The 14816-nt window shown below is 43.7% G+C and overlaps 1 protein-coding gene across 3 annotated transcripts in view; it reads right to left on the bottom strand.

Moving 5' to 3' along the window:
* The window catches only part of KLHL20 (kelch like family member 20), a 39479-nt gene that overhangs the window by 8536 nt on the left and 16127 nt on the right, over positions 1–14816 (bottom strand). For 2 of the 3 annotated variants that reach the window (XM_075287969.1, XM_075287968.1), the window contains exons 3-8: positions 12875–13448; positions 4189–4347; positions 3425–3519; positions 2916–3031; positions 2020–2203; positions 1636–1779 (exon numbers count right to left, since the gene is read on the bottom strand). In XM_075287969.1, coding sequence (XP_075144070.1) covers positions 1636–1779; positions 2020–2203; positions 2916–3031; positions 3425–3519; positions 4189–4347; positions 12875–13448 — 1272 coding nt within the window. Of the gene's footprint in view, positions 1–1635; positions 1780–2019; positions 2204–2915; positions 3032–3424; positions 3520–4188; positions 4348–12874; positions 13449–14466; positions 14550–14816 lie in introns of those variants that run through there. The other variant, XM_075287970.1, reaches the window with a different exon arrangement.

The following is a 14816-nucleotide window of genomic DNA, read 5'->3' as shown; positions in this document are numbered from 1 at the left end:
CTCATATGTGACATGTTCTGACATTACAGGTGTCTCAGTCTAGTCTATAACACTCATTTATTCTACTTGCCTTCTACTTCTTCATTATAAGGATAAAACATAATCTGTCTTCATTTTAGTAATTGATGGGAACTAAAAAAAGTTGAATAGATTTGTCACTTTTTGTATTATGATACAGTGAAATTGTGACGATGATACCCAGAGGTGATTGTATGTATGAAGCCTATATCTGCAGAGGCATGTCCCAATAGTAATAGCCTTTTATTATTTCTCTTACACTAGGTTCATACTACCATTGCCCCTCCGTGTCTGGGTCCGTTGGGTGACCCTAACAATGGAGAGGTGGATCACTAAAACAGCAGTTACACACAGAACTGGCAGCTGCCATTGACTATAATGGGGTCCATTGTTTTTAAAGGGATTCTATCATTAAAAAACTCAAAGACTATTCATCTCTTACCTTTATCTTGAAGGTCCATGCTGCCGTTTTTGATTTTTATCTTCTTTCCGCTAATTGTGCTCAGAAAGTACAGAGGGTGTTCCCCTGTGCTCTGAGCACTGCTTGTCATCCATCCAGTGCCGCCTTCCTTCTACTCTGTGTGTTCTCTTCTTACAGGAGACCAACGCAAAATGGCAGACAGAACATACGCAGCTGGCTATTCCTTCAGCCATTTTTGGTGGTCTCCTGGAAAGAGAAGGATGATAATGGCCGATGGAACAGAAGAAAGGCAGCGCGAGATGGATCACAGCGCTGTGCTCAGAGCACAGGGGGAACGCCCCCTGTGATTTCTGAGCACAATTAGCATATAGAAAACCAAATTAAAAAACTGCGGTGCGGACCTTCAAGATAAAGGTAAGGGATAAACAGCCTTTATAAAGGTGATTTTAGTTCAAAATGTGTTTTCTAATGATAGAATCCCTTTAAGCTGAAAGCGGCAGACCTCCATTCAGGACTTTTTCCCCTTGCGATTTTCGGTGGACACTGCAAAGACTCCGGGTGCAGATATGAAAGTAGCCTTACCTGTATAGCACCAACATATTCTGCAGCGCTTTACCAACATTATCAGTCACTGTCCCACATAATCTAAATTCCCCATCAGAATACCGTACGTTTCTATCTTATTTATCACTATTCCCAGTAAGTCAGGGGCCACACAGAGCATGATGGTAGGGGACAGTCACTGCCAAATTCATTAGCGGCTTAACCTGCTACAGCACCATAACTGTGAATGAGATTAAACAAATCCCATCCACATGCTGTGCCTAAAACCTACAGAGCATCGTGAACTGTGCTAGGCCTTTCATTAAAGTTATTGCTGCAGGTTTAACCCACAGCTTTCAGCTTTGGCAATGACCGCAGAAGAAACTTGTAAATGAGGCACAGAAAAAAAAAAACACCTGAGTTGGTCTGCAGTTTTACGCAGTGATTTGCAGGAACACACAATGCAGAATACGGGGAATTAAGAAAGTAATTCTAAATGTGTAGGATATATTAGTGTTGTACCATTACTCTGTATGACAGTGAAGCCTTCTCTAATGCTGGTAAAACCTCTTGAAATGAACTGACAAAACAAGAAATATATATATATATATATATATATATATATATATATATATACACATACACACACACACCTTTCCACAATGTTGAGACAGGAGACACCATCCTGACCACCGACAGCATAGAGATAACCACCTAAAACAGCAACGCCAACACTCGTCCTGCAAGTGCTGGTTGGAGCCACATCGCTGCTCCACTGGTTTGTCTTTGGGTCATATCTAAAAGGGGGGAAAAAAAAAAAAAGTTATTAATATATATATATATATATATATATATATATATATATATATATATTTATAAATAGTGAAAAATCAGGATATCAAGGCTGTGGAGTCGGTGGGCAGAACCGCCGAGCCATCTATTTCTCTATAACCCAACTCTGACGCTTTCATAAACGGCAGCCAAAAGCCAATGTCCGACTCCACACCCTTGGAATATGAAAGGAGATAAATAAGTACCTTTCCACACTGTTGAGGTATGAAGATCCATCGTGGCCACCTACAGCATACAGAAGATCGTCTAGGACACTAACTCCAACTCCACAGCGCCTCTTGCTCATGGAGGCCACCATTCTCCACTCGTTGGTCTGAGGGTCATATCGTTCTACACTAGAAATGGCATCTCCGCTACACCATCCTCCCACTGGAAAGGAAAAAAGACAGATTTACAGCAAAGTGGTTCATGTATTCCCTGACACTACCACTAATGGCCACCCGTGTCTGACGGGCGAGGGGTCTGTCACAGCTAGTCTGTATGGGAGACTGTACCTGGTACTACAGCAAGTCTCAACCAGTCCCATACAAGTCACAGTACTAGCAGAGAGCTGCTGTCCCCAGGTAAGCAATAAAGTAAATACAGTATTCTTAGGAGTGCTACGGCCCCTTCATTGTGCTGATCGGCAGGTTTTCCAGAGTTTAGACCTCCACTGAACAAACCTTGAGGGCAGCCATCTCTCTATAAAGAGAGAACGTAATACATAATAGAAACAAAGAGCTGTAATGTAAAGACTCTCCCATTTTGTCACGTTACTGTTACATTTCATTAAAAAACAGCGCCCCAATGATTATTAGTGCTATAACATGATTACGTGTGCAGCAAACCATGGTCCTACACACGTTCAGTCTTAGACAGTTATAACACGTGGGATCCTTTCCCATAGGTGAGGTGAATGGTGAGGTACACGCTCCTCTCTATTCACTTCTATGGGAGCAGGCGGCCACCTTTTCATTCACAGATGGGGTATCCAACCACTGTTCTTGAAACAAGTGCAGGTCCAAGAGAAGACAATTATGTCCAATCTCATGGACAGGCCACAGATGTGAAAACCTTTGCATAGTAGAACTCTTAAATGTACCTGCAAACAGCACCTCCCCACAACGAATGGGCTTTCGAGGTCTCGTTCTTGGACCCTGCATTAGTGGACGCTCCTGGGGAAGGAGAAGATAGTTCTTGGCTTCATCCACCAAGTCCCTATGGAGAAAGTTCACATAAAAATATGAGGAACATGACGGCCTCGATTTTTTTTTCTTCCTGAATTACCAATGACCTGTTTCTGCATTAGTAAACCTGCTTGCGTTGCACAATATATTGTGCCCAGACATGTAATGGATGTTCAGCAATCCATCAACTTTCTTCATTGCACCCTGGTGTATGTATTTTTGGGATTATTTTAGAGTTTAATGGATTGGTCTAATGTAAATTACACTCAGAGCTGAAATCAGCGGTTATTCTTTACTATGTACACTGGTTGCTCTATTCTGGGATGTGTAGTCTGTATTAGAAGGAAACAAACATGGCGCAGAAGTGAAGGCGGCGTTAGAGGATAAGACATTTACAATAGTTTGCAAGTAGAATGTGACATACCTGCATTCTTCATCACTTTTGATCAATGGGTCAGACCCGACTGTTCCTACTAAGAACTTTGGACTTAATAAAGGCAGTCGGACATGCTGTAAAACCTAGAAAAACAAAAAACAAACATGCATGAAAATACTAAAGAGATGCTCAAAATGAGCCTTTTGCAACAGTTCTCTTTTACGTCAATGCAACTAAAGTACAAAGTGAAGAAATTTTGCGCGTGTGCACATTCCGTTGCGGCTTTCTGCTCCGGATTAGGCCCAAATGAATGGGCCTAGTCCGGAGGGCGAGGTCGTGAGGCGGACGCCTGAAGAAAGGGCAGCTCGCTACCGTTCTACCTAGACCTCTATTGTGAGGGGGCAGATTCCGCGCCAAAATACCCCCAGTGTGAACTAGCCCTTAGGTAGTTAACTGCAGGATAAGACTAAACGTTTCCTTTATTTTCTCCTCACAGTGAGAAGCAGGGAACAGCTCGCAATAGAGAAGCGAACGAAGAGAATAAAGAAATGCAGGATTTCACAGAATGGAGCCAAAATTTGTTAATAAAAGTAGATTACAAAATGTATTAATGGCACAAATGCTGCCAGAAAATCAAAAGTTGTCTGCAACTGTGGAAACTGCTGCATGGAATTCAATTTCCCATGGATTGTGGGTGGAATTCACATGGATTTTGGACCCAAGTGTTCTATAAACATATATTGTCTCCAAAAAAAGCCCAGTGTAACATGCCCTGTGCACACAAGTACATGGAAAGGTCTCATCTACTGTACCTGTGGTAGCTGCGGCCTCCGCTCCTGTATACTATATTTCACCCAGGCCATAACCGCGTTGAACACTTGCTCTTCACTGCGCACGTTGAGCTCGTCGCTGGAAATGATGTCGATCAGCTGATTGGCCGGGAGAAGCATAAACTCCTCGCTCTCCATGACCTGTAAGAGAGCACAAGGTTTACAAATATACTGCAATACGGGATGATAAGAGGAATATGTAGCACTGGATGGTGAAAGTGTGTCCCCGCTCCATTTACTACAATGGGAGCCTCGGAAATAACCCAAATACAGCGCATCGACCATCTCCAGCACAGTCTGTGCCCACCGCCCATACATTTACACTATTGTTCCTGGAGATGGTAGGGGTCTCAGCAGTCAGACCTGCAACAATCAGCAACTTATTCCCTATACTAGGAATAGAGAACAAATAATTTTCATGATATAATAATTTTAATCTTGGGAAGTAAAACAAGTACTGGGTGTGTGCTGGAGATCCTGTCCCCAATTATAAGACCTCTTGCTGCCATATTGTGTTTCCAGTTCTTACTCCCAGGACAATTTGTAATTCATTATGGCACAGAGTAATAGCTTATGCAATATACAGGGAAGCTGGCAAAAAATTTAGAACGGGGTGGAAGTGGAAAAAAAAAATACAACTGTGTAACTCTTACGGATCTGTTTTTAATGTCATTCACCATCCGGTAAAAATGACATCTTCATATTCTGTGGGTCCGTACACAGACAGCAATAACAAATTTTAACTTTTTTTTTTACATTCTGTAATACAAAACTGTGTAAGGTCTAATTCTGTGCAGGACAAGAAATGGATAACATTGGAGAATGTGTGACGAAGTTTTGATCTCTTTGGGCTTGTTCACACGGGGGGGGGGGGCGTATTTTGGCACCGCCTGCCACGACTGTCGCGGTCACGGTTTCCCCCGCCGGAGTCGGCTCAAATGTATGGGCCGACTCCGAAGATCGCTGCCGCCAGGCACAAGCACAACTCAATAGTAGTTTTCCTAGAGCAGGCCTTTGGAAATTTTGAAACCAAATGGGTGCAATCTTGCCATATAGGCGCTGATTGGTGTATGGAAACCACAGATTTAGGGGTTAAACGACTGCAAACAGAAAGTCCCTGCTGGCGAATCTCTGCTGTGTACAACACTGATGATGCAAGTAGAGAAGCCTAAACTCTTCACAACCCCCCCATCAGCTGCTATGGCTTTGTGGGAAACGTCCAAGCAGCACTAAAATAAAGCTGTGTCCTTGCCGGACCCTCGCCCCGATCAGCTGCTCAGTTTCACTCAGAGACCCCTGCTTAGAAGGCAGAGCATTAAAGTACCTGCGCTCAGCAACTTCTCCGCCAGCTCGGCTGTCAATACTAAGCAAACACCGTGCAACACAGACGCTGATTTGTTGTCGTTGCTTGTAACACTTAAAGGCGATATCTATCTGCATATACAGGAAACCCTCTCCAAAATTATATCACACCCCATTTGACAAGCTTTAAGTTGTACTATATAATGTGCACTTTTAATATCTTCTTTAAGATGACCAATCTGGATGGTTGTCTATGAGAGATTTCACTTTCAGACACAATATTCGAAGGATCTGATCACTGGTAATATGCTTAAGACGTAGCGTTAGAGTTTCAGTAATAGATCTCTATGCAATATTCAAGGAGCTTGAGAGTATTTTACTCTAGAAGTAATGATGGTTTGAGATTAGACCGACTAGGTGGAGGTAAATAAAATGGTAAGGGGCAATGAATGGGGGGGGGGGGGACAAGACATCTGGACTGGATTTTTGAAGACCCTGAATACTTCCCATTTATATGCAAACAGATTGTTGTGCCAATATGAGGTCTCTTTTCTGCCTATTGACAACTGGGATGTGACCTCAGATATAGTCAGTCATGGTCAGTGTTCTTCTGCCCCATTGTTCTGTGATACCTCCCTGATCTGCCTCTTACTTATTCTGCTTTCTATAGGCCTCGCTCTCACATACTGACCATAGCTCCCCCTCTCTAACAGTTGGGTAACCATGCTCCATCACCTCCCCAAATGTTATCAGCAGCATTGGGTGCAACTTGCCGGATCTGTGGTAACACCATCCTCACAATTTAAATGGACCTTTCACCACCTCCAACAAGTCTAATAGGTGCTGCTGCACAGATTCTGGCACTGTTGGAATCTTTTCTCCAATTCCCACCATTGCTGAGCAATCAATGCTGTTAGTTTTGGCTCAGTACTTCCAGGAGGGCGGTGTCCAGCAGGAGCAGACAAGGGGTGTGATTCTGAGCTCTGACACTGGCTGCCTCCGATTGGAGCTCAGAATCACGCCCCCTGCCTGACACTGCCCTTTCTACTAAACTTAAATAGCACATCAGGCATGAAAACGTATTGTGTTTGTTGTTCAGGAATGGTGGGGGGAGTGAAGCAGCACCTATTAAATGATGCAAAGAGCTGGACTTGTTAGTGGTGCAGAAACAGGTATTAGACGTGGGTGACAGCATCGGCAATAGCAATGAATCTACTTTAGAAAGAAAACCTAGAAAAAAACAAAAACAAACGCTGGAGGAGTCATTTTTGATCCCCTATTTTGTTCCAGCATTAGGAGGTTTTTTGAGTGGACTTGATGAGGAATAGGTATAGGTAGGAAGGAGCCCAAGCTCAGTGAGGAACATGTCCATCATACCTCATAGGACATGACAGAGAGGTCCCATCATGACTAGCTGAATCGGATCCCCCGCCCCTGGGACTACCTATGCTCATTTACATACAGTTTTGTCAGGTTTTAAAGGGTATAACTTTACTTTTCTGCAGAAGAGAACTTAGTGTGGGGCGGCATGGGGAAGGTGGTAACTTAACTCTACCCATGCTAGGACCTACTTAGGCTGGCAAAACCACCTGGCATGTTCCAATAAGAGTGGGCTAACCTTTAAATACGAAATGAATGCAAACATTTCCAGATGATCAAATATAACGTATATGGAATTTTTAAAAAATTCTCTCAAAGCTCAAGCATAAGAATTTGTAACTGTATAGGCTTGGAAACACCCAACACTTGCCATGCTGGCGGATATATACAGTCCTATGTAAACAAGTTTCGGATTGTACACTTGGAGCGACAGATCCGGGCGAGCATCAGCTGTCCCTACCCGTCAACACGCTGCTCACGTTAACCCCCTGTCATCTAGTCCTGAATTTACTGCCTAAAAGCAAACTAGTAAATAACTCTATGAGATTTGTAGGACGGCTCAGGGAGGTCGAAAATCCCATAAAAGAATAAAATTCTAATAAAGGGACATGCTCTAGATTTTCTTGGTAATGGATTAACAAGAACGTTGAAGAACTGGTCCGTTGTCTCTTTTTCTGTTTGGATCTGTTAATATATCAATGATGCAATGTCACCCATGACAAAACTGGGCCAACTGCAGGGAATGTCAAGTCCACCGACCTTCCCCCGAAACAGAACAGCAGCTGCCCTCTCATAGGACTGCAGATACAGACTCAAGGAAACAAGTCAGCAGATCCTTGCAGGCCATACACTTGAGATAATTATTGGCTGATTTCTACATATGTAAACTTGTCTCTACTGAGCAGAGTACGTGTATTAAATAGAGAAAGGGGAAGAAGCGCCTGTCGGACTGACAACTTATCTCCTCAACAACAAAAGGATTGAGCTGCTGAAATCCAACTGCCCAATCCTCATGTCCCCCGACATCTGCTGAGAGAGACAAGATACACATTAGATGGTCTGGAAATTGGCGGGTTTGCTTGATACATGGCTAAGGGTTCATTGGGATTAACTTTTCTGCATCGGTTTAGTTGGACAGTTTATCACAACCATTAAAACAAGATGCCAATGAAATAATCTGTTTGCATAGGGTTCATACAAACTCCTTGCAGATGTTGTTCCTGGTGGGATTCGAACCCAGGACTCCAGCGCTGCAAGGCTGCAGTGCTAACCACTGAGCCACCGTGTTGCACCTTGCACAATAATTTAAAGGGACTCTATCAGGAAAATTAGGCTATTCATGCACCGGTAATCTTATTTTAACACTCCCTCCTCCCCGTTTTAAAATAAAACCATATATGCAAATTACCGTATATACTTGAGTATAAGCCGACCCAAATATAAGCCGAGGCTCCTAATTTTACCACAAAAAACTGGGAAAACTTGTTGACTCCAGTATAAGCCTAGAGGGGGGGAAATGCAGCAGCTACTGGAAAATTTCAAAAATTAAAATGGTCGGAGTTTTTGGGTGCAGTAGATGCTGGGAAAGGGGAGGGGAGGGGGTGTTTTGATTGTCTGTCTGCCCCTTCCCTGAGCTTGAGGACTGGGTTTTTTTTTCCCCCCACTTGGAATTCAGCCTGGCTGAATATAGGGTAAATGGCGCCAGAGCATGTGCAGTAGCGCTCGAGGGAGCGATACTGCACACACGCTGGATTTGAACCAATCCTGCTGGAAGAAGAGGGCGATGAAGCCGGGGAAGAGCCAGGACCGGAGAGCGTCGCCGAAAGAAGAGGAAGGCATGCCAGAAGATGATGTTGGACCGTGCATGACAGCCCACCATGCACGATAAGTATAGTTTGCATATGTTTTTATGGTTTTATTTTTAAGGGGGGGGGGGGGGGGGGGTGCGGTGTTAAAATAAGATTAGCGGTGCCTGAATAGCCTTTTTAAAGGCTATTCAGGCATATGTGGAGCTCATGCAGCATCATTTTGCTGATAAAGCTCCTTTAATTTTTTTGTCCTAGACCCATGCTGAAAATGTGACATAAATAGGCATCAGACCAACTTATGTCTGCCGGACACTGACAGAATGTAAGTAGAGGATATGACAATCCCTAATCTATTAGAGGGGTCCGGCTAGAGACTGACATTGTCATAAGAAACTCTCTAAATACTGCAGTATACTGAAGACCTGCTATATATGTAGAGCTATACAACCTCGAGAAGGGAGATATTCAGTGGTTCCCTAACATGCTGGGGATGGGAAGCTTAACTTGTCCCCATATACTCGCTCTAGTAAAGAACTGTATTTCCAAAAATCTAACAACCATTAAAAAATATTTCCATTATTACTCTGAGGCCTAGTTCACATCTGCACATAGAGGACCTATCCGCATAAAAAAACGGTTACCTAAGGAAACCTGTGGACCCCATAGACTATAATGGGGTCCTTGTTGGTTTCCGCACGAAAAATGCAAAGAGAAAAGTGCTGCTTGCACAACAAGGGGAACGGCCCGAACGCGGATGTAAACCGGGCCTAAGAAAGTTATTAAAAAAAAAAAAAAACTGACAGCTGGGTGTCACCAGTTGGGGGCGAGCCTTGACACAGTCTCACATTCCCCAATCAGTGCAGACTGTATCACCGCATTGTACACGCCCCTTTAACAAAGGCGAAGGATAACACCCAGTTATCAATTTATTCAGAAATTTCTTCAAGGAGTAACAATGTAGACTTGTTATTTCATGAGGTTACAAGTATTTTCTCCATTACTTTAGGGTACGTGCACACAGGTATATGTGGAAAATCCACACAATAATGTATCAGCATTAAAATTAATGAGATATTCTATATGTCCTGCGTATGATGTGTATTTTCTTCCTTATGGAAATGTTTTGTCTTTTTTAAAAAGTTTGCAATGGAAAAGTTTTCAAAATCTACAGGTCACTAAATGTACGTGCAGTATAGGGTGGATTTCCGTATTCATATCCTGAACGTGCGCATGAACCCTTAAAGGTTTCTCAAGATCAAGATTTGGAGCCTTATCTGCAACAGAGAACTGGAACATTTCTAGCGTTATACTCATACTCAATGTAGCCATTACAATAATCGCCATGTAGTACATCTCCTTTGCCGCATGTGGTCGCCACCATCTGCAGTCACACAAAACAACATAAAGCCGCCATGTAGCAACAGGTCTGGAAGCAACTAGATGTCCTAATCCTTGTTTATGTGCAAGCCCAATGGCCTGACTAATACTATAGACACGAGCCCTAACATTAATGCATAACAACACTGTATCATATACGCTGCTGTGCAAGAAACAATGCAATGACAAAAGTCATCCCAACCGAAATGCCTAGAGAGACCCGCACTGTGATCCAGACCCAGCTAGAGACCACCATACTGACTATATGTAATGTGGAAACTAGCCATAATAGCAATGTAATAGACTATAAACGCAACTGGAAAAGCTGCAGAAGAAACTGTCAGTTGTCTATGGAAGCCTAAAATCACTTTATAAGTATATACCCTGCCAATATATTTACCAGGAGCCATAGGGTCCCCATAACTGCTCAGGCTGCAGTCAGTGCAGAAATGGCCGGTGAATAGAGCATCGCCTATCACAATCTTGGTTTGATCTCTAAATAGATTTGCTCGAGAGGGAAGTATACAGACACATACGCTCTTCCTAGCAGAGCCCTGAAACCGAATCTCATGGAATATCAGGCATGCGAGTCCATGGAAACTGACAGAAAACCCACCTGGAACCCCAGTAATAGAATACCCTTTATAAGACATGAGATACCCTGGGAATATACTGACCAAATTACCTTTAGTGCCATGTCCTCTGGGTCGCTGGTCTGATACGCAGACAATGGGCAAGGTCTATAACAAACTAAAACTATAAAGTGCTTTTATTTTTAGCTATACCAAGGCTCCATAAAATAAAGTACTGCCATTCAATAGAAAAGCCATTAGAGCCCACGATCAATAAAAAATGGGCACACTGGGGGGAATGGGCATCCTGTAATCCCATCAATCTGTTAGGACTGCCACTGCTCAGAAAGCTTAAAGGGATCTTCCAAGACTATGATACAGATGTTCTATCCTTAGTTTGGTGGGTGCCTGACCTCTCACATCCCTGTAAACCAAGTGTTTGGTGTGGAATTCGGAAGAGGGTTGTGACTTTACAGTGCTGCACATGGCATAGTGGTAGTTTTTGGTACTGCAGCTCAATCCCCTTTAGTTGAACGGAAGCATTGCCATGTAACCAATGGATTAAACATCACCGTGAAGGTAAAGCTTTGCTCAACTGAGAGCCACAGCCATTTCATACTGCCGATGGACACGGGTGCCAAGAATCAGACCCCGAAGATTTGGTGATTATATTGATGCATCATCAATATAATCATCCAGAAAATCTCCTAACAGTTTCCACGTTCTCTTGCTTGTATGGTATGGCATCTTAGCAAGGAGCCAACATTTTCTACATGGCTGACAAAAACAACTGACTGGAGCATATCCAAAGGGGACAGAAGTGTCAGCTCTTACATGGTGAGGGTAACGTCACACGTGCCAAATAGTCCAGTCTTTATAATACCGTCTTGCAATGTGGTTTTTGGTCACATGCTCTCTACGGATGAAATATATGGTTTTGACTCGTTTCATCTGTAGAAGTCATAGAGACAAAAAACTGCAGCAATCTGTGATAAAAACACAAGCAAGTGTGCTTGGCTGTTTTTGGAACAAGTGACTGGAGAGCGTTGAGGCCATCTCTACATTCAAGGCGACCTCAGCAATGGTTCAGGAGATAGATAGGTTGTAGATGAGAGGCCGACATTGATCAGATATTCATAGAATATCTTGTGCCCATGTTGCCGGAGACCTATGTTGTCTACTTATAGCCAGACTTTGTGAAATGCTGGTTTTTGCCACAATTGGGTATCCTACAGTAGAATAGACATGTGGGCCTCAGCTTTAGGGTAAGTTCACACGGAGTTTTTTTTAACAGGATTTTGAGGCCGTAGTCGCCTCAAAATCCTGACCAAAAAGACGGCTCCCATTGAAATCAATCGGGGCCGCTCAGGTGTTTTTTTCCGGCTCCCGGAAAAAGAAGGGAGATGCTCATTCATCAGGCCGTTTTGCCTCGCGATTCGGCCTAAAGACACTCCCTCCTCCGGACTAGGCCCATTCATTGGGCCTAATCCGGAGCAGAGTGTGCGACTGGATGCCGATGCAGTGCACTGGCATTCAGTCCCGGCTACCCGTTCTTTGGACCGGAACCTGAGGCAGCCTCCGCCTCAGGTTCCAGTCCAAAAAACCCTGTGTGAACTTGCCCTTAAAATGGAACTTCACCATTAAACAGAATATCTGACAGCTGCAGGTCCAACTTCTGGCACCCCCAGCAATCCAGACCAAAGGGTTCCCAAAGTCCCCTTTATAAATGGTGTTGTAGTGCACATGACTCACTATTGGTTCATTCACTTACATGGGACTTATGAAGCACGTTACCACTCCATTTCCATCGGGCACTTGGGTGAAGACCCCTGGTCTCATCATTGCTTGGTGTCCCAGCGATCAGACACTTATGTGTACAATTCTACTGCACTTTTTACAACTCTAAGTAACTAGGCCTTGATCTTAGGAGAGGATAAAGCTCGTAGCCTTGGGTCTGCAGTCAGAGAACCTCTTGCCGATTTGGTGTGGAATAAAAGCTAAACATAGATTTTAGTGTTGAGTATAGAAAACTGACACTTACTTAAAGGAGATCCTATTGTGAACTATAAGTGGAGCATGTGTTTAGTGTAAGTAAGAGGTGGCGCCCTTTGGCTGTCATCATCTTGTCACTTTTGTCATATTTGAAGGACATTAGACACACAGCTGGCAGGAAACATGACCCCACCTAAAGTATTGACTTTCTGACGTACACACTTTCCATCGCCTTACCTCTTGGAAGTTATGCTGAGTAAACTTGTCTGCAATTCTCAGCAACTCTCTGCAGGAGTGAGTATCAGCGAAGGCTCGGATACCTAAGCAGTTGGATGGATCGAGCTGCCGCTTTAGGAATTCACAGCAGGCCTCTTGGATTTCTGCAAGCTGAAGTAGACAAGCGGCCGGTAGCAGCGTTTGCACGTTGCCTTCTTCCACTGTGATTTGCGAAGTGTATGAGAAGTCAATAAGCAGCTCCATGGCTCGCTCATCAATGTCTCGGATGACTACTTCCGTCTGTCGACTTTCGGCCAACTCTCCGGTAAACATTGCCCGAAAATAAGGGCTGCACGCAGAGAGGATGACCCGGTGGGCATAGATCTTTTTGGCACCAACCACAAGAACGACATCGCAGAGCTCTCTGTGCTTCCGCAAGAGATTGATGACCTCCAATGTCTGCCGCGGATGTTTGTCTGAGACATAAGGCATACGGGCCGGTTGTGGAACCCCCTCCGGTAACTTGTTGGGGTCTCCCAGGGTGCAACGACTCGTCACATCCATTCCAGTCTCACCTGGGCGAGTACTGAGACACCTGAAAGCAAAAACAGATCACAATGACATTTCTTTAGCTGCGGAAATTGACATGTCAACTTATGCTGCGGATATTTAATGCGGATTCCCACCTTTGCATTGCAAAGTGTTTTTTGTTGTGGACATCATGTGATTTTGGTGGATTTCAAGCATGTCTGGCCAAATAAAAATAACTATAGTATATATATGAACAAGGAATGCCCCCTTTAACTGATCTATGACTTGCAAGTTGTCAATAGTACATGTGCACCACATGTGATACATAAGTTTAACATGTGGGGCAACACGGTGGTTCAGTGGTTAGCACTAGAGATGAGCGAATAGTATTCGAAACTAGAGTTTCAAATACCTCGCTCCCATAGGAATGCATGGGAGCGGCCGAACACCAAGAGGTTAAGCGCCAGCCGCTAACATGCATTCCTATGGAGCGAGGGATTCGAATCATCTCTAGTTAGCACTGCAGCCTTGCATCGCTGGAGTCCTGGGTTCGAATCCCGCCAGGAACAACATCTGCAAGGCGTTTGTATGTTCTCCCCGTGTTTGCGTGGATTTCCTCCCATTCTACAAAGACATACGAGAAAAAAAAACATATATTGTGATCCCTATATATATAGGGATCACAATCTACATAAAAAAAATAAAAAATAAAATTATATATATATATATATATATATATATATATATATACACACACACACACACACACACACACATAAGTTTGACATGTATGTAAACTAACAGAAACCAGTTGTAATAAATATAGGAGTGAGGCTAATAAACACCATATATTACAGCTACGTAGCATTATGAACTGTATGTCCAGCAAGAATAGTTTTTGTTATCTGAACGTGATAAACTGAGCAACTTACTACACGAGCGGCTGACGTGTCCCCTCTACCCATTACACATTGCTTACTTTGATGCTGTAGGTGTAGTACCGAATTTACTTGCTCATTACTATAAGCTTAATGTAGGAAAGCAATAACCCTGACCCATCTCCAGTCTATAAGACCCATTACCAGGCTATGAGGTCTGGCATCTGTGCTGTGCTGTCTCCGTCCTTAGTCAGGGACTGGCAGGGATCTGTTGCTGCTGCTGGGGTCGACTCCACAATGAGGAGAGTGTCGGATGGACAACACAAGCATTGCCTTCTCCAGCCCTCGTATCATTAATCTAACAGCTGCAAGGTGAAACCGGAGCCTGGGCGAGCGGGCATAAGGCTTAGCGACTTGTCTCAGCTCTTGGCATGGGAGAACACATTAAAAGGCATTTATATATAGAAAGGGTGAGGAAGGGAGGATACGCTGGTAGGGCCGCAGTCCATTTGTGAAATAAAAGAAGATTTCTTGGAAATCCCATAAATATTTTA

This window comes from Leptodactylus fuscus, chromosome 9 (assembly GCF_031893055.1).
Source record: "Leptodactylus fuscus isolate aLepFus1 chromosome 9, aLepFus1.hap2, whole genome shotgun sequence".
NCBI classification, from domain to species: domain Eukaryota; kingdom Metazoa; phylum Chordata; class Amphibia; order Anura; family Leptodactylidae; genus Leptodactylus; species Leptodactylus fuscus.
Note: the sequence above shows the minus strand (reverse complement) of the source record. Positions and strands in the feature narration are given on the sequence as shown.